Genomic DNA, 17,473 nt, shown 5'->3' with positions numbered 1-17,473 from the left:
GTGAGCCAATTTCAGTCCCCATTCATTTCAATGTGTATTTTATTTTTAATATTTTAGACTTAATGCTACTGTGGTACGTGGCTGCATTTGGGGAAATGTTACAGGTCTATACTTTTAATGGGCTAATACGTATATGCTTTTAAAAGATAGTCAATGGGGCTGACTCCCAGGTAAGAGTGGATAGGATTGCAGCCTTTGGGATGTTTGGTGATTTTTAAAAACAGACCAGCAACTGCTTGGGAGGGTTCTTTATTTTAAACTTATACTTATTGTAAACTTTTAATTTACTTACTTGATTGATTTGATTTTGTTGTATGGAGGTTGTTAAAAATTTTCCTGCTTGATGGTGTCTCTTCCGGGCCTGACATCACCTGCGGTGGGTCCCAACGGATTGTCATTCTAAAAAAGTGAGTCCCAGTGCTAAAACGTTTGAGAACTACTGGGCTCGAGTGTAATTATTTCATGTATGCCTGTATCCCTGCCCATCTTTGGATGTGGATTCCAAATTGTACCCTCCCCTGTGCCTTTGGAATGAGCAGAAGGCCAAAAATCAGAATGGATGTGACTGTGGTGATTAAATAAGTTATAGAGCAGAAAGGCTGGGCCAAACACAAGAGCCGAGGGGGCATGGTAGCTCTGTTTGTCAGGCAGCCTGCTGTGTAATGGAAACATCCGGTTCCTGAGCAAAGCTGGTGCCATGGAGGGTTTTGCATGCCAGTTCAACCAGTCTGAGCAGTCTCTGATTTGCACAGACGGCAAACCTCATGCCAGATACAGAAACCGAACTGTGGGTTTGGGGCGTGGGGTTGAGCATCATGGCCAGATTTGCATTCCAAATTCCTTTCTCAGGACTTTGAAATGGCCCCTGCAGTGCTGGCCAGTGCAGTTACTCCCCCCCCAATACAGGTTAGCTGCATGGCGAGGTTAAGAGATGGTGGCTTAAAACAGCCCTGCAGTGTGGGGCATCGCAAACGTTGCCACTTAGAGAGAGAGAGAGAGAGAGTTCTGAGGTGGGCTTTAAGTGTCCAGGCAAAAATCACCCCCACTGAACACTGTTCAGATTGTGCAAAAGGCCATTCTCCATTGTATTCTGTGGGTAGTTCTCACTTCCTCCCCCAAGAAGTAAGAACCTCAATAGCTTTATAAAGGAGCTAACATGTTTTCATTTCAAACAGTTGAATATATAAGAACATAAGAACGGCCCCACTGGATCAGGCCATAGGCCCATCTAGTCCAGCTTCCTGTATCTCTCAGTGGCCCACCAAATGCCCCAGGGAGCACACCAGATAACAAGAGACCTGCATCCTGGTGCCCTCCCTTGCCTCTGGCCTTCTGACATAGCCCATTTCTAAAATCAGGAGGTTGCGCATACACATCATGGCTTGTAACCCGTAATGGATTTTTCCTCCAGAAACTTGTCCAATCCCCTTTTAAAGGTGTCCAGGCCAGACGCCATCACCACATCCTGTGGCAAGGAGTTCCACAGACCAATCACACGATGAGTAAAGAAATATTTTCTTTTGTCCGTTCTAACTCTCCCAACACTCAATTTTAGTGGATGTCCCCTGGTTCAGGTGTTATGTGAGAGTGTAAAGAGCGTCTCTCTATCCACTTTATCCTTCCCGTGCATAATTTTGTATGTCTCAATCATGTCCCTCCTCAGGTGTCTCTTTTCTAGGCTGAAGAGGCCCAAACATCGTAGCCTTTCCTCATAAGGAAGGTGCCCCAGCCCAATAATCATCTTAGTCGCTCTCTTTTGCACCTTTTCCGTTTCCACTATGTCTTTTTTGAGATGCGGCGACCAGAACTGGATGCAATACTCCAGGTGTGGCCTTACCATCGATTTGTACAATGGCATTATAATATTAGCCGTTTTGTTCTCAATACCTTTTCTAATGATCCCAAGCATATAATTAGCCTTTTTCACTGCCACCGCACGTTGGGTCGATCTGTCCACCACCACCCCAAGATCTCTCTCCTGATCTGTCACAGACAGCTCAGAACCCATCAGTCTATATGTAAAGTTTTGATTTTTTTTGCCCCAATGTGCATGACTTTACACTTACTTACATTGAAACACATCTGCCATTTTTCTGCCAGTTTGGAGAGATCCTTCACAATCACTTCTGGTCTTCACCACTTGGAAGAGTTTGGAATCATCTGCAAACTTAGCCACCTCACTGCTCACCCCTGTCTCCAGGTCATTTATGAAGAGGTTGAAGAGCGGGTTCTCCCGCATCCACATGCCTGTTGACCTTTTCAAAGAATTCTATAAGGTTCGTGAGGCAAGACTTACCCCTACAGAAGCCATGCTGGTTCTCCCTCAGCAAGGCTTGTTGGTCTACGTGTTTTGAGATTCTATCTTTGAGGCATTCCACCACCTTACCTGGATTAGATGTTAGGCTGACCTGCCTATAGTTACCCGGGTCCCCCCTCCTTCCCTTTTTAAGAATCGGTGACTGCATGGTGACAGAATGGTGACCGCAGTTGTTTCCTAGGTCTTTTGGTCACATTTGTGAGAGGAAGAGGAAGTACAGTACCTCACGTATCAATTTCAGTCTGCCTTTGCTCATCGAGAGAAGTGACGGATGTTGTTTTTTTTGTTGAGGAAAAAAAAATCAAAATGTTTGTTGCAATGTGTAATTGTATTTGACAAGACTTGGAGTAGATCACCCTAATGTGGGGGCTTCTCAAGGGTGGGGCCCAATTGGAAGCATTTGGGCACACTGAAAAAAAAAAGTCTGTAGTTAATAAACCTTGCAGATGTCTTGCTGGCCAGCCTGATTACGTCCTCTTCAACTCCTGTACCAATTCAGGTTAGCATGCAATGTAAAGGTTCGTGGTAGGTTCATCTGCTTGTGTCTTTCAGGACCTGGCCGGGAATCCCAAGAACCACGCTGGCAGGGCTCTCCAATCAGATAATCTGCCGAGAAACCGCTTCCGTGACCACCTCCAAAACCACCCTGGGTCACGTGGCTGCTGTGGAAGAGAGAGATGCTGTTTATGTGGTAAGGAGCAGAGTCAAGGGGGCTCAAAATGAAAGCAAGGCAAGCCTGGCTGGTGGTGGTGGGGGGCTCTGAATAATGGCATTTTTAGTAGAAATCAACCCATTTCTGCCCGACCCACAGGTGTACCCACTTGGTCCCCATTGCGTATATGCAACATTGGGCAGACATGGCTTCAGGTCAGAATTGCAGGAGGGGTGCAATTTCCACTCACTCCTGGTAACCCAAAGCAGCCGCAGGTGTTTCTCTGCAGTACGCACTAATTTCAGGGCCACCTGTTCAAGCGGCGATTACGAGAACCAGAGGCAAGACCTTTGGTGCAGTTGCGCGCAGCTCCGCTCACCCTCCCTTTTTTCTTCCCAAACCATGCCAACGCCCCGGCCTCCCAGATGGCGTTTGCGAATCCAGCTTGTGGGGAAAAAAAAATGTTTCCCTTTAACCTAGAAGAGCCACCGAAAATTTTGAGGCAATTTTGCCCAGAAATTCACAGTGATTGCACAAGGTGCAAGCCGGTGGGGAGTTTTCCTTCTGTGGGGGGAGAAGGCAGCATCGCATTAGCGACAAGGCTAATGGGGTTTCCTCTGCTTTAGACTGGGAGTGTGTGGCTGCCACTGCTCTACAGGTGCCCAGGAAGGAGGTGAAGCTTCAGATCAGGGCGTCCCAGAATCCTTTGCTCAGAGGACTTGTGCAAACCATCCACCCTGTCCCAGCTTCAGTGCTTGTTTTTCCAAATTGCCTTCCATATGCCACTCTAAATATTGTATAAAAAGCAACATTCTTTCCATTCTCCATCTGTTCCCTGTCGAAGATTGGTCTCCCAGCTGGGCTGGCCTGTCCATGGGGCCAACTGAGGCAGGCAGCAGATTGGCATGGGGGCTCCTAGTTTCAGTCACCTCCGCTGCCCCTCTTGCTTCCTGGATTCAAATAGGAAGAGGGGAATAGAGCAGGAGAAAGAAGTATGGAAGAGAGGAGCCTGGAGGACTAGGGTGCCTGAGACACTCTAGCACGGTTCTCTTACTGTTCCAGTACTGGGCCAGCCTGCCTCATGCAGTTGTGGGCTCGCCCTCATTTGATGTTTTTAAGCAGAGACTGGAGGGCCACATGTCAGGGATGTTGTCACAGCCACCTGCGTTGAGTAGATGGTTGAACTAGATGACCTCCAAGGGCTCCTCCAACTCTTTCCTAGAATTCTGTGTCAATGGGGTGAGAGTGGTAGTTCCACAGCAGCTCTGCCCACCACTTCCCCCATCTCTTTCCCCCTTCTTCTTCTGCTCCTTTCCCTTTCTGATCCAGGGAGGATCAGCAGTGGCTGAGGCTGGCATGCCACTAGGAAAGAGGGGTCAGAATTTAGTGCATCCTCTGAGGCTTGTTGAGAGCTGTTTGGTCAACTCTGGAGCCTGTTGCAACTTGTATTATTTTTTCCCCCCTGTGGCTGCCTTGTTTTTCCCATAAATTCAAGCAAATGATCGAAATGGAGTTTGCCAAGATCACAGAAGAGAGCACCGTCCATCTGATGAAGGTCCAGCACTGGGCAGACAGGTGGAGGAAGTCTGTGCAGAAAATGAAGAGGCTGTATGCCTGAATCCATCACGCTTACACCTGCCCCATTCGCACCTTTTGTAGCCATTTTTTTTTATCCACAAGGAAAAGTAGTATATTATGTTTACTAATAAAACAGTGACCTTTAAAAAATATATCTATTCTGGTTTCTATAGTTTGCATATGCAAATTGTATATTGGCCGCTTGTCCTGTTGGCGAGCTTTTCTCTGGGCAGGAGGGGGTGGATGGGGTGGGTGAGCCCTTGTTTAATGTTATTGGCTTTTAGGGTCAAAGGAGAATGCGGAACGTGTAACAAGAGTTAGAATGTGAAATGGGGAAATGAATCTCCAGTGGGTGCCCTCCATGCTATTTTATACGGCGGGGGGGAAGCTTGTGTTGCGTTTCGGTGAAAGACATACAGTACATAAGACAGCATGAAAATGGGTGGGATTGGGGCCAGAACTTCTGGATCTTTTTCAATGTGTATTTTATTTTTAATATATTAGACTTGATGCTGTCGTGGTATGTGACTGCATTCTAAAGGAACTAACACCTTTTTGAGTTGAATGGCGACTGCAGTTGTTCCCTAGTTCTTCGGGTCATGTTTGTGAGAGGAAGAAGAAGTGCAATAGCTCACCTATCAATTCCAGCCTGCCTTTCCTCATCGAGAGAAGTGACGGCGGTCTCTCCTCATGGTATGACTCCACAGGAAACTCTCGGTACATTGGGGTTTGTAGCGTGGCTTCCAGAGCAGTGCAAAGAAACCTGCTTTTGTTTTGTGTTTTGTTTTTAATAAAAGCTGGCAACCAGGACCAATGAATGGGCAAAACAGGAGAAACCCACTGAACCGGGCGACTTGGCAAGCAGATGCAGGGGAGGGCACCAGATTGCAGGCTGTGGTCTTGTGTGTTCCCTGAAGCATTTGGTGAGCCACCGTGAGATTCAGGAAGCTGGACTAGATGGGCTTTCGGCCTGATAAATGTTCTTTATTTATCTTATTTATTTATCAGGGCTCTTCTGATGTTCTTATGTACTCCTTCAGGCTGGATATCCTTCACCTGTTAGATGCCTGGCTACATAAAGGGAGCATCAGAACCATTGATCCAAACTACTGGTGGATATCTGACAGGAGATGTACTTGCACGTGATGGGTAAGTCTCTCTCTCTCTCTCTCTCTCTCTCTGTGTGTGTGTGTGTGTGTGTGTGCGCGTGTGTGTGTGTGTGTGAGAGAGAGAGAGAGAGAGAGAGAGAGAGAGAGAGAGAGAGAATTGTGCCAGTGTGCATTGGAGGGGGGGAACATCCCCTGTTTAACTGGGCAAAGAGACACTTTGTCATGTGCTGTTCCTCCCTCTGCTGACTTTCCTCTCAAGTTTGGGGTTGGTCTGACCTGTTGGGTCCTTTTCTCAGTGTGGGTCACCAGCGGATTCTTGACCTCTGATGGTTCTCCGTGGGCAATGCATTGCCAACCTGGGATTGCAGCTTGACTGCAAGAAGTATGTTTACTCAGAAGTAGGTCTCATTGGGTTCAGTGGGATTGACTCCCAAACAAGGCTGCTTAGCAACGTTCAACGCAATGTTGTGTGTCTCCTGATTCTCCCAGTGGTTTTGATTTTCTCATTTCTGTCTAGGTTCATGGTGTTGGGGAGGGGGTGTCGGGAACCCATGAGATCAGTCGGTTGTCCTTTCTAACTGTTCAGTACTCTCTTCCTTCTGAAAAACCCCCCTAGAGGAGAGCTGCAAACGCCCCGACCATTTCACCAGGGAAGATGGGGTAAATGGTTTTTCTGTGTGTTCACGGTGTCATTTTCAGCAGGAATAGAGGAGAGGAATTCCTCCACTGGAAACGGCAGTCTTGCTACTACTGGTTTGCGGTTTTTCCAAAGCATGTCATTGAGCCATCATGGAATGCCCGGTTTGGCTCCGCAAGTTTCCCTCGAGCTGTATGAGATCACAGGCCACCCCCAGATGATTTTCCCACCTGCCTCTGGAATGATTGTACTGTTATGATTGGCTCCCTGACTGTCAGAAGTGTAAGATCAGGTGGCTACCACTCAGGATTCTAATGCTTGCCTTGTAGGGCGAAGTTAAATCTTGGGCAGCGTCTCCCTGTTTGGAAAAGACTCCCTGAGTCTAACATCCTGGATACCTGTACGTGCTGAATGACCAGTTAGCCAAAGCTCTGACTCGGTAAGAAATTACTTCCCGCACCTATAAATCTGGAGATTTAGTAGAAGGCAGATTGAAAGGTTCCTCCCAGCTCCACCCTTGAGAACTTTCCCTGCTAGCTGTGAAGTGTCCACTTCTCCAAGCCTGCTTTTCCTCTGTCGTGTGAGTTTTATCCTGCTGGTTTGATGAGGTTTTCTGGTGCTGCTTTGTTCATTGCTTGATTGTGTTACTTTGTTCAGTAGGGATCTTGGGGGGGGGGTTGTTTGTTCTTCCATTGTTGCAAGCTGCCCCAAGTGTCGTTTTCAGGATGGAAACTCAAGATGGTGGTTTCCTCAAATACGTCTGTGCAATGTGAAGGCGGGGATGAGCTGAGCGTCCCTGGCTTGTCCTCTCAGGGCTGACGCCATGTCAACACAGACGGAAGCAGGTTTGCCATATTCTTGTTCCTGAGATCTGATCATATTATGACTTTTTTAAAAACTTAATTGTTACAATTTGCACAATCGGTTGTTGCATTGACAGGCTGCTTTGCGTCTGTTCCAACAACCCTACAAGTGCTGTCACCGCATGGCTAAAAGGAACTAATTGCTCCATCACCCCAGTTTGCGAAACCTTCCCTTCTAGAGGGCAAGATCAACCAGATATCCTTTAAATGAACAAAGAAGCAAGGTGGTCCCGTGATGTCACTCAGCAGAAAGAACCAACTAAGAAAAAAATAAAAAGTAGTTTGTTGAAACTATTATTCTCCAGAAATCTGGTTTAAAAATTACTCCACTTCTAAACAGAATTAGAAGTGTCCCCCAAGTTGACAAGGAAAAATTTATTGGACCCTATGGAAAGTGAAATGGAGCCACACCTGCATGTTTATGAGTCAGGCGAAGGGGAATGCAAGGCCACAGGAGTGGTTGTGATCTGATGAACGTGAAGCTCAGCAAACGCTTCAGAAGGTGCCCCCCAATAGTAAAAAGTATAGAAGCAGAGACTTAAACAGCTGATAAGGTGAAACTTTTTATTTTGTCTCATAAAACTCGGTGAGTCCTGAGAGTATGTCGTATTAAAAAGTGGGTCCCAGTGCTAAAAACATTGGGAATGCCTGCATTATTTGGGAACCTCAGGGAGGGGGCAGGGAAGAGGCAGTAGCTCAGTGCCAGAACACCTGGTCTTCAGGATTGATTCCAGTAACCACAGGCAAGGCTGAGCTGAGGCTAAATTTTTGTTGCCCCTTCCCAGTTTATGCCTCTTTCCTGCCCACGCCTGACTCCAGCCAGCCCTGGCACAGTGCAGTTGCACCAGCTTAACCGGCTGTTGGAATAAGGTGGGAATTTGGTTGCACTGGGGCAGAATCCTTTGGAAATAAACCTCTTAAACGTTTGTCTTGCCCATCGAGGCATAGGAAGAGCAAGGTGTGAAAGGTAAAGACGTTAGAAGACCACAGTGCACATTTCTTGGCTTCGGTGTACAAAGGAAACTTAGCTGTTTTTTTTTAAGTAGGATAGGAAAAGGAAGGAAGAGGGACGTTCTACTACTTTACACAACATAAAAAGTTGTTGCCTAGCCACTGCTTGCACAAATTCTCAGAATAAGGAGTCTTCCCCTGGCTATATTTTGATCTGGGACATTGGTGCCTGAGACAGGAGGTTGCTTTAACCAGTGGGCATTTGGCTTCCGAGAAGGTCAGGCAGGCAGTGGGGTAACTAGAGTTTGTGTCACCGGGTGCGGGGGACCAGCACGTCACCCCCAGGATGGACTCCACCCCATGCAGTGTGTGGGGCAGTGCCCCAGGCAGAAGGCGTGATGATGCTCCATTGCCCTGCCCCACTGGTTTTGTGGCTGTAACTTTTGATGGAATGGGCTTTGATGCCATTCCATTCCATCCCCAGGTGTAAGCCTGGCAAGCAGCCTTTGGTGGGGGTCTAGTGACTTGGGAAACCCCCAGTGCAGATTTAACTCCTCTGTGGGTCTGATCTCACCTTACTCCTTTCTGTTTTTGTTCCAGCATAGGCAATATGCAATGTCAGACGCCCAAAAAATGTCTCCTCCTCGCACTGGGCCTCATCACAGTTCCCTTGTTGATCTGGTGAGTCTCTTCTGGAAAAAATCCCAGACTGCATAATTTAGGAATACTGTAGGGCAGAGTTTCCCAAACCGAGAGAACCGCAAGTAGGTGACCTTGCCTCAGTCCACTCCGAAGGGCAGGCCACGTGGAATGAAATGCCGCCAGCACGATCCCAATCCGATGAACGCAGGCCTCAAAAAAGACTTGAGAAAGAAATCTTTGGGTGGCTGACAAAGGACTAAGCCCCTCACACCTTGAGGCTATTCACTGGGGCTCCTCATTATGCGTTTTTCACAACCGAACAAACTATTACTTTTCAATAAATAAAAATATTATTTCTTTCTAGATCTAGATTATTTCTTTTATAAGTCTCTTGAATGTAGGTGGGTCCCAATAGAGTGTCATTTGAAAAAGTAGGTCCTGGTGCTAAAAAAATGCTCTAACCCAGTGAGAACCACTGAGTCAGAGCATCTTCCCCCAGTTTCATTTTATGATTTCCAGATGGACTTCCCCTGACAGTGCACTGGGGACTGAGTAACCGGGAACGTTTAAATAATACTGGGATATGAAAGAAGAGGAAGATGCGGACCCACTCCTTAACTCTATCCACCCATCTTCACCTGCTTCCTCGACTCCTTCTCCTGCTCCCTGGATTTAATAATAATAATAATAATAATAATAATAATAATAATAATAATGCAGGTATTTATATACCGCCTTTCTTGGTCGTCAGATTTCTCCTCAGATTTTATTCAAGGCGGTTTACAAAGGCAGGCTGTTCTAAATCCCCGTAGGGATTTTTACAATTGAAAGGTTCTATCTTTCAAGAACCACAGCATTTCAGATGTATCTTTCTGATCTGGTATCACATTCTGGCCTCCAGTTTTCCTGACAAGCAGCTCCTTTATCTCTCATATGGAGGGCAGCCAAGACGCTTCTTCGCTCACACCGAGGAGCAGGTGGAATAACTCGGCTCGGCTTGTCAGCTGCTTCAAGGTCTCACCAAATTACGGTGCCGGTGGCCTCAAACTGGCGACCTGTGGATGTTATCTTCGGGCAAATGGAGGCTCTACCCTCTAGACCAGACCTCCTGCCCATTTAAGAATGGACTGGAGCAGAGGAGGGAGTGTGGAGGAGCAGAGTGTAATGGGCTAGAGCATCAGAGATACTCCCATCACCTTCCTGTCCTCCTCATTATTCTTTTCTGCTTTTTGAATCCCAGGGAAGAGGACAGAAGTGTGGAGAAGAGGCTGGCGGGCTAGAATAGAGCATTGGAGATGCTCTTCTGCTCAGAGCATTCTCCTTTCAAGAAAACTCTTGAGTGTTGCCAAATTCCTCTGCCTTCTTTAACAGTCTCTTCCTGCTTCTAGGTTTTGGAGCAAGGAAGTTTCCCAGTTGTTATCACATGTGATCTATATTTCACGTTCCCGTCCTTGTCCGGATTTGTTGTAAGTAATGAAGCAGTAAGGCATGTAACCAAGCGGGCCAATGTTTTTGTGGGTTACTGATTTGTTGGGTGACCTGGACTGTTCTTTATTAAAGCCAACAAAGTTCGTGGGGGTGATGCCAACCTTAGTGATGCCACTGCATTGAGACTGTGTGTATGATATTGCTATGCGTTCCGTGTGGTCTGGTATGGGAGGAGGTTCCATCAAGGGAGTGACCCAATGAACTCTTGCACCAGGTGGTGCAACTCTTAGTGACACCTCTGCATATATACAAATGCTTCAGAGAGACTGACAGCCTCATCTGCAGATGATACTTTCCTTATTATTTCCTCTCTGTTTTTGAACAGTGGAGAGAAACTAGAAAATAAGTCATCTCAGTCAATCCCACAGTGAGTATAAATTCCCAAATTGTCCCGCCCGCTTCTTCAAAGCACCACTCCCCTTCGTTCTTGAGCGTTCATTCTGTTCCGAACATGCCTGTTTGTTGTCTTTTCCAGGTTAGTTTATCCTCAGCCCAAAGTTCTGCAACCAACGTAAGTAGCTGGATTGAAACATTGTGCTCACCGGTTCAGGATCTGGCAGAGTAGACCTCTGCCGGTCCCGCCCCCCTAATGCCCCGGTTCCTCACCCTGCCCTCCACCATTCCATCCTGCCCCTCACCCCAACACAGCTGACTGGTTCTTCTGGAGTGCCAGTTGGCCATTCAAGTGGCATTGAGGCAGCGCTGACTGGTGCTGTCCGAGCGCCAGTGGCCTTTCCAGGTGCAACAGATGTGCCTTACTGCACATTTGCGACACCCAGCAACAGCGGTGCGCTCATACAACTGGCGCTAAAGAGCTCAGGATTGAGCTCTCCCAATCCTATGCACAACTACTCAGAAGTAAGTCCTGTTACAGTCAGAGGCTTTCTCCCAGGTAAGTGTGGATAGGATTGCAGCCTCAGACAACTTGTGTTTTTCACTTGTGATGGGATTTTTCTGTTTTAGCTACTAATTTTGAACAGTTGTGTTACTTTAAACTACTTGTAATCTATACCTTTCTTTCTTTCTTTCTTTCTTTCTTTCTTTCTTTCTTTCTTTCTTTCTTTCTTTCTTTCTTTCTTTCTTTCTTATTTTGTGTCCTTTGTAAACCACCATTACTGGGGCAAAGTTGGGATAAAAATATGTTATCGATCCCCAAAGGTCACAGTGCCCCTTGAGATGCAGTCCTGGACACACCAACCCTCTTGCTGTCTCACTGTCCTCCCCTTATTCTTGTTCTCCCAGGCGCACAGATGTGCTCACGCTGACTCCATGGATGGCCCCCATTGTCTGGGAAGGCACGTTCAACTCGGAACTGCTGGAGAGTATCTACAAGCCTTTGAACCTCACCATTGGGGTGACAATGTTTGCCATCGGCAAGTGAGTGTGTATGTGTGTAGGGGGCAAATAGCACACCTTTGAAAAATTCTAAGTTGTTGTCTCTTTTTAATGCCCAATTTCACCTTTGGATTTTTGACTGTAAAACCTAGCGGAACTCTTGGCAGGCGACAAAGAGGAAATTTCATAATAAGCTCCAGTTTGAAAGCCTGTGCCATGCCTGCAGGTTAGTGGAAACAAGATCTAGTCCACCACCCAGTTTCCCCCACACTGGCCCATCAGCAGCCTCTGGGAAGCCTTAGAGAAACGTCCCCTTCTCTTTGCAATGAATGAATGTTGCTTGTAAATAAATAAAAAGGAATTTTTCTTTCTATTTTCTTTTTTAAAGTCTCATAAAGCTGGGTGGGCCCTGATACAGTCCCATTTTTATAAGTGCGCAGAAGTTTGGGAACCACTGGATGAACCCCTTTGAAAGTCATCTAAGCTAGTGACCGTCGCCACATCTTGTGGCAATGGATTCCGTTGGTTAACTCAGCTTTGTATGAAGAAAAAACTTCCTTTTCTCAGTCTGTTCAGTCTTGTTGGAACAGATCCCCAGAGGCGGGGAGGGGAGAGGCACGAACCCTTCTACAGAAAGAAGATACTCTTCCTCTTGCACCCACGCCCTCTTCTTTCTGTTCATTCAGATACACACGGTTTGTGAGTCGATTTCTGGATACCGCAGAGAAACATTTCATGATTGGCTACCAGGTGAACTATTACCTATTCACAGACAACCCGCAAGACATCCCCGCCGTCCGCATAGGGTCCGGGCGAACTCTCAACATCATCTTCAAGAAGAAATACAAACACTGGCAGGAGATCACCATGTGGAGGATGGAAGTCATCAACAAGCACATTGCGGAGGTGGCCCACCGAGAGGTGGATTATCTCTTCTGCCTGGATATTGACCTGGTGTTCTACAACTCGTGGGGCCCAGAGACCTTGGGGGAGATGGTGGCGAGCCTCCACCCTGGCTACTACAAAACCTCCCGAGGGTCATTCCCTTATGAGAGGAGAAGGTCCTCCATGGCCTACATCTCTAGAGAAGAAGGGGACTTCTACTATGGAGGGGCTATTTTTGGAGGCCGGGTCAAGAACGTGTATGAGTTCACCCTGGCTTGCCAGATGGCCATCTTGGCCGACAAAGCCAAGGGCATCATGGCAGCCTGGCAGGAAGAGAGTCACCTCAACCGGTACTTCGTGTCCCATAAGCCTTCAAAGCTCCTCTCCCCAGAGTACCTCTGGGATGACGCAAGAGCCAAGCCGGCCGAGCTGAGGCTCATACGGTGTGCGCAAGTGGCTAAAAACCACAAGGCAGTAAGGGAGTAGTCTACCTCCGCTCCAACTGGATCCATCCGGGACTGTCTTCACATGAGGGTCTTAGTTATAGAGGGGATTAGTTTCTCCTGCCCCAGTTGGATCCACCCGGGACTCTCTTCACATTGAAGATGAGTTCTTTGGGCAGTGGTGTAGCTCAGGGTGTGTGGCTCCCAGGGCCCAAAAATGACTTTTCAAAACCCCTCCTCAGCGACCCTCCCAGAGGCCTCCAAAAGGCACTTCCAGTTCTTGGAACTGGAAAATGAGCTGTGAGTTAAGATGTTCAAAGCTCACTTCATTAAGGCTATTTGATTTTTCCATCCTTGCTCCTCTCCTGGTTTGTAATACGAGGGTCATAACACTGATCTTATGTGACAGGCCTGTTGTAAGGATTGCTGGGAAAGGTATATTGAGCCCTTGAAATTGGGCCACTCTGACCACATGACCACCAATGCTGCCACCTGCTCGTCCACGCTCCTTCTTCTTCCTCTTGATTCTCTGCCTGTGTTGGCCTCGATTAATAACTAAATGCTCTTTAATTGTTGGGCAGATATTGGTGTTATCTCCTGCTGGCAGAAATGGTTGGCAACCTTCAGTCTCGAAAGACTATGATATAAGCCTTCAGCACCTGGTATTCCCAGGCGGTCTCCCATCCAAGTTCTAACCAGGCCTGACCCTGCTTAGCTTCTGAGATCAGACAAGATCGGGAGATAGTGTTCAGTACAGGGAGATGGTTGGCAACCTTCAGTCTCGAAAGACTACGGTATAAGCCTACAGCACCCAGTATTCCCAGGCGGTCTCCCATCCAAGTACTAACCAGGCCTGACCCTGCTTTGCCTCCGAGATCAAACCATTCTTCAATTTCAGTAGCCAAGCTTAGACAGACGCAGGGCTGAAAAAAAACTCCAGGGAACTCTCCAACTCTTTTGTAGAATTCTGTGTCAAGGAGGTGGTAGGTCACAGCATCTCTACCCACCACTTTCCCTGCCTCTTTACTTCTTCTACTCCTTTCCCTTATTGAATTCATGGAGAAACAGCAGTAGCTGGGGTAAGAGCCACCAGGTAAGAGGGGACAGAATTTGGTACATCCTCTGAGGCTTGTTGAGAACCGTTGGGTCAACCTTGGAGCCTGTTGAGATTTGTATTATTTTTTTTCCCCTGTGGCTGCCTTGTTTTTCCCAGAAATCCAAGCAAATGATCGAAATGGAGTCTGCCAAGATCACAGAAGAGAGCACCGTCCATCTGATGAAGGCCCAGCGCTGGGCAGACTGGTGGAGGAAGTCTGTGCAGAAAATGAAGAGGCTGTATGCCTGGATCCGTCACACTTACACCTGCCCCATTCACACCTTTGAAGCCATTTTTTTTTAACCCAGAAGGAAAAGTAGTACCTTATCTTTACTAATAAAATAGTGACCTTAAAAAAAAAAAATTCTGGTTTCTATGGTATGCCTATGCAAATTGTATATTGGCTGCTTATCCCCAGTGCTGTGGACGAGTTAAAGTCCCTAAAAGGGAGGGCATTTCTTTGGGAAGGGGGCACTTCTTGCTTCCTTCCCCTTTGAAAATTTATTCCTGCTCTCTGCATCCTGTACTTTAACCAGTTACCAATCTAGGAAAGGACATCTCTTATTCCACAACTGCTCTGTTTGCTTAGAACCTTTGGTGAGAGGCTTTGTCAAAAGCCTCTTGACGGTATGCAGTTTCTGACAGGTCACCTCTATCGCATGTTTAGTTATATCGTGAGCACGCCTGGAGAACTCTGAAAGGTTATGGGGCAGGAATTACTTTTGAAGAAGCCATGCTGATTCTCCATCAGCAGCCTTGTTTTTCTAAATCAGTGGTTCTCAAACTTTTAGCATTGGGATCCACTTTTTAGAGTGAGAATCTGTCAGGAATCACCAGAAGTGACATCATGACCGGAAGTGACATCATCAAGCAGGAGAATTTTTGACAATCCTCGGCTGCAGTCCTACCCACACTTACCCAGTAGTAAGTTCCATTTACTATCATTGTTAATAGAACATAGGAGCTTGTTTAAAAGTACAGGTCTGCAGCATTTCCCCAAATGCAGTCACATAACCATGGCAGCATCGAATCTAATACATTAAAAATAAAATATTGAAATGAATAGGGACCCACCTGAAATTGGCTCGTGACCTGCCTTGCGGGTCCCGACCCACAGTTTGAGAATCACTGTTGTAAATGGTTCAGAAGTATATATTTAATTATATTTTCCATCAGTTTGCCTGTAATTTCTTGGAATTTTAAAAAATTCAGAGTGACATTGATTACCACCCAGTTCTCTGTTACCAGTGGACAGTGGCAAGAAGCAGCGCCCAATTCCCTGGGCCTCAGAAGGCCTCTTTGAGGCCTCCGAATGGCACTTCTGGTTTCTGCCAAAAGCCTGGGGCAAAACATACCGCAGGACCTGAACTCTACTGCAGGGCAGATAGTAGATTTTTTGAATAACCTCAGGCTTGTGGCAATGGATTACCTGATCTTTCCTTCACACGGTTTTCATTGGAGCCTCTGCTGGACCCACCAGAAACTGGGTCGCGACCCACAGTTTGGGAACCACCAGGCTATATCAAGACAGGAAGGGAAAGAGACCTGCCCAAAATGTTGGACAGCATTTTCTGGAATTCCTTGCTGCTTCACAGTTGGGCCATTTATCCATCATTGTCCCTGCATGCCATTCAGCAGACCCACAATATTTCCCAGGTGCGTTTTGTATCTAAATACAAATGGTCTATATATACTATGTACCTACAGGCACCTGATACTATGTATACAATGTGTAATATCAGGTGCATTTGGTACAAAAGCAGAGCTTTGCAACCACAGGTCCTTTCCTACTCCACTTTACTTTTTTGTCTGCATCTAATGACGCGGTCCTGAAAGCCGATTCTGAAAGCCCTTAAGGTACCCTGCTTTTAAAGCACTGTGGATGGCAACAGCTGCCATCTCTCCAGAGACTTTTAACCCTGTAGTGTGTTTCTGATGTTGTTAGCGAGCTTTTCTCTGGGCAGGAGGGGGTGGATGGGGTGGGTGAGCGCTTGTTTAATGTTATTGGCTTTTAGGGTCAAAGGAGAATGCAGAATGCTGGGGTTGGTTTATAATCAACTCGGAACGTGAAACAAGAGTTAGAGTGTGAAATGGTGAGATGGATCTCCAGTGGGTCGTTCCACCCCCCTCCGCTATTTTATATATAGCTTGTGTTGGCTTTCAGTGAAAGACTAACAGTACGTAACACAGCATGAAAATGGGTGGGAAATCCTCACTGAAATCGCCTTAAATTATTTTGTTGGGAAATGGGGGTGGTTGTTTCTGGATTCCTTGTAAAAAAGGCTACAGTTGCATTTCTCAATGCACCTGCGTTGGCTCGGTCATGTCGTGAGAATGGATGATGGCCGGATCCCAAAGTATCTCCTCTATGGAGAACTCGTGCAAGGAAAGCGCCCTACAGGTAGACCACAGCTGCGATACAAGGACATCTGCAAGAGGGATCTGAAGGCCTTAGGAGTGGAACTCAACAGGTGGGAAACCCTGGCCTCTGAGCGCCCTGCTTGAAGGCAGGCTGTGCAGCATGGCCTTTCCCAGTTTGAAGAGACGCTTGGCCAACAGTCTGAGGCTAAGAGGCAAAGAAGGAAGGCCCATAGCCAGGGAGACAGACCAGGGACGGACTGCACTTGCTCCCGGTGTGGAAGGGATTGTCACTCCCGAATTGGCCTTTTCAGCCACACTAGACGCTGTTCCAAAACCACCTTTCAGAGCGCGATACCATAGTCTCTCGAGACTGAAGGTTGTCAACAAGTAAAAAGCATTTCTCAAAGGTTGTGAGCCAATTTCTGTCCCCATTCATTTCAATGTGTATTTTATTTTTAATATTTTAGACTTAATGCTACTGTGGTATGTGGCTGCATTTGGGGAAATGTTACAGGTCTATACTTTTAATGGGCTAATATGTATATGCTTTTAAAAGATAGTCAATGGGGCTGACTCCCAGGTAAGAGTGGATAGGATTGCAGCCTTTGGGATGTTTGGTGATTTTTAAAAACAGACCAGCAACTGCTTGGGAGGGTTCTTTATTTTAAACTTATACTTATTGTAAACTTTTAATTTACTTACTTGATTGATTTGATTTTGTTGTATGGAGGTTGTTAAAAATTTTCCTGCTTGATGGTGTCTCTTCCGGGCCTGACATCATCTCCGGTGGGTCCTAACGGTTGGTTGGTTGGCAACCTTCAGTCTCGAAAGACTATGGTATAAGCCTACAGCACCTGGTATTCCCAGGCGGTCTCCCATCCAAGTACTAACCAGGCCTGACCCTGCTTAGCTTCCGAGATCATGGTATAAGCCTACAGCACCCGGTATTCCCAGGCGGTCTCCCATCCAAGTACTAACCAGGCCTGACCCTGCTTAGCTTCTGAGATCAGACAAGATCAGGCATGTGCAGGGTTAACAGTTGGATTGTCATTCTAAAAAAGTGAGTCCCAGTGCTAAAACGTTTGAGAACTACTGGGCTCGAGTGTAATTATTTCA

The 17,473-nt window shown here is 46.8% G+C and overlaps 2 protein-coding genes and 1 pseudogene across 6 annotated transcripts in view; 1 reads left to right on the top strand and 2 right to left on the bottom strand.

The window, feature by feature from the left end:
• Positions 1-13,581, top strand: part of LOC136635429 (globoside alpha-1,3-N-acetylgalactosaminyltransferase 1-like) — a 32,177-nt gene extending 18,596 nt beyond the window's left edge. For 2 of the 5 annotated variants that reach the window (XM_066610541.1, XM_066610544.1), the window contains 4 exons: positions 10,563-10,604; positions 10,713-10,748; positions 11,480-11,614; positions 12,259-13,581. In XM_066610541.1, coding sequence (XP_066466638.1) covers positions 10,563-10,604; positions 10,713-10,748; positions 11,480-11,614; positions 12,259-12,943 — 898 coding nt within the window. In that variant the 3' untranslated portion in view covers positions 12,944-13,581. Of the gene's footprint in view, positions 1-5,081; positions 5,241-5,344; positions 5,471-5,587; positions 5,697-6,622; positions 6,733-7,072; positions 7,139-8,707; positions 8,789-10,137; positions 10,216-10,562; positions 10,605-10,712; positions 10,749-11,479; positions 11,615-12,258 lie in introns of those variants that run through there. The other 3 variants (XM_066610542.1, XM_066610545.1, XM_066610546.1) reach the window with 3 other exon arrangements.
• RPL7A (ribosomal protein L7a) overlaps positions 1-17,473 on the bottom strand; it is a 141,181-nt gene that overhangs the window by 104,189 nt on the left and 19,519 nt on the right. The gene's annotated exons all lie outside the window — the stretch shown is intronic.
• On the bottom strand, positions 17,287-17,401 carry LOC136635687 (5S ribosomal RNA; annotated as a pseudogene).

Source organism: Tiliqua scincoides, chromosome 16 (assembly GCF_035046505.1).
Source record: "Tiliqua scincoides isolate rTilSci1 chromosome 16, rTilSci1.hap2, whole genome shotgun sequence".
Taxonomy (NCBI): Eukaryota; Metazoa; Chordata; class Lepidosauria; order Squamata; family Scincidae; genus Tiliqua; species Tiliqua scincoides.
This window is presented reverse-complemented; position numbering and strand designations above follow the sequence as displayed.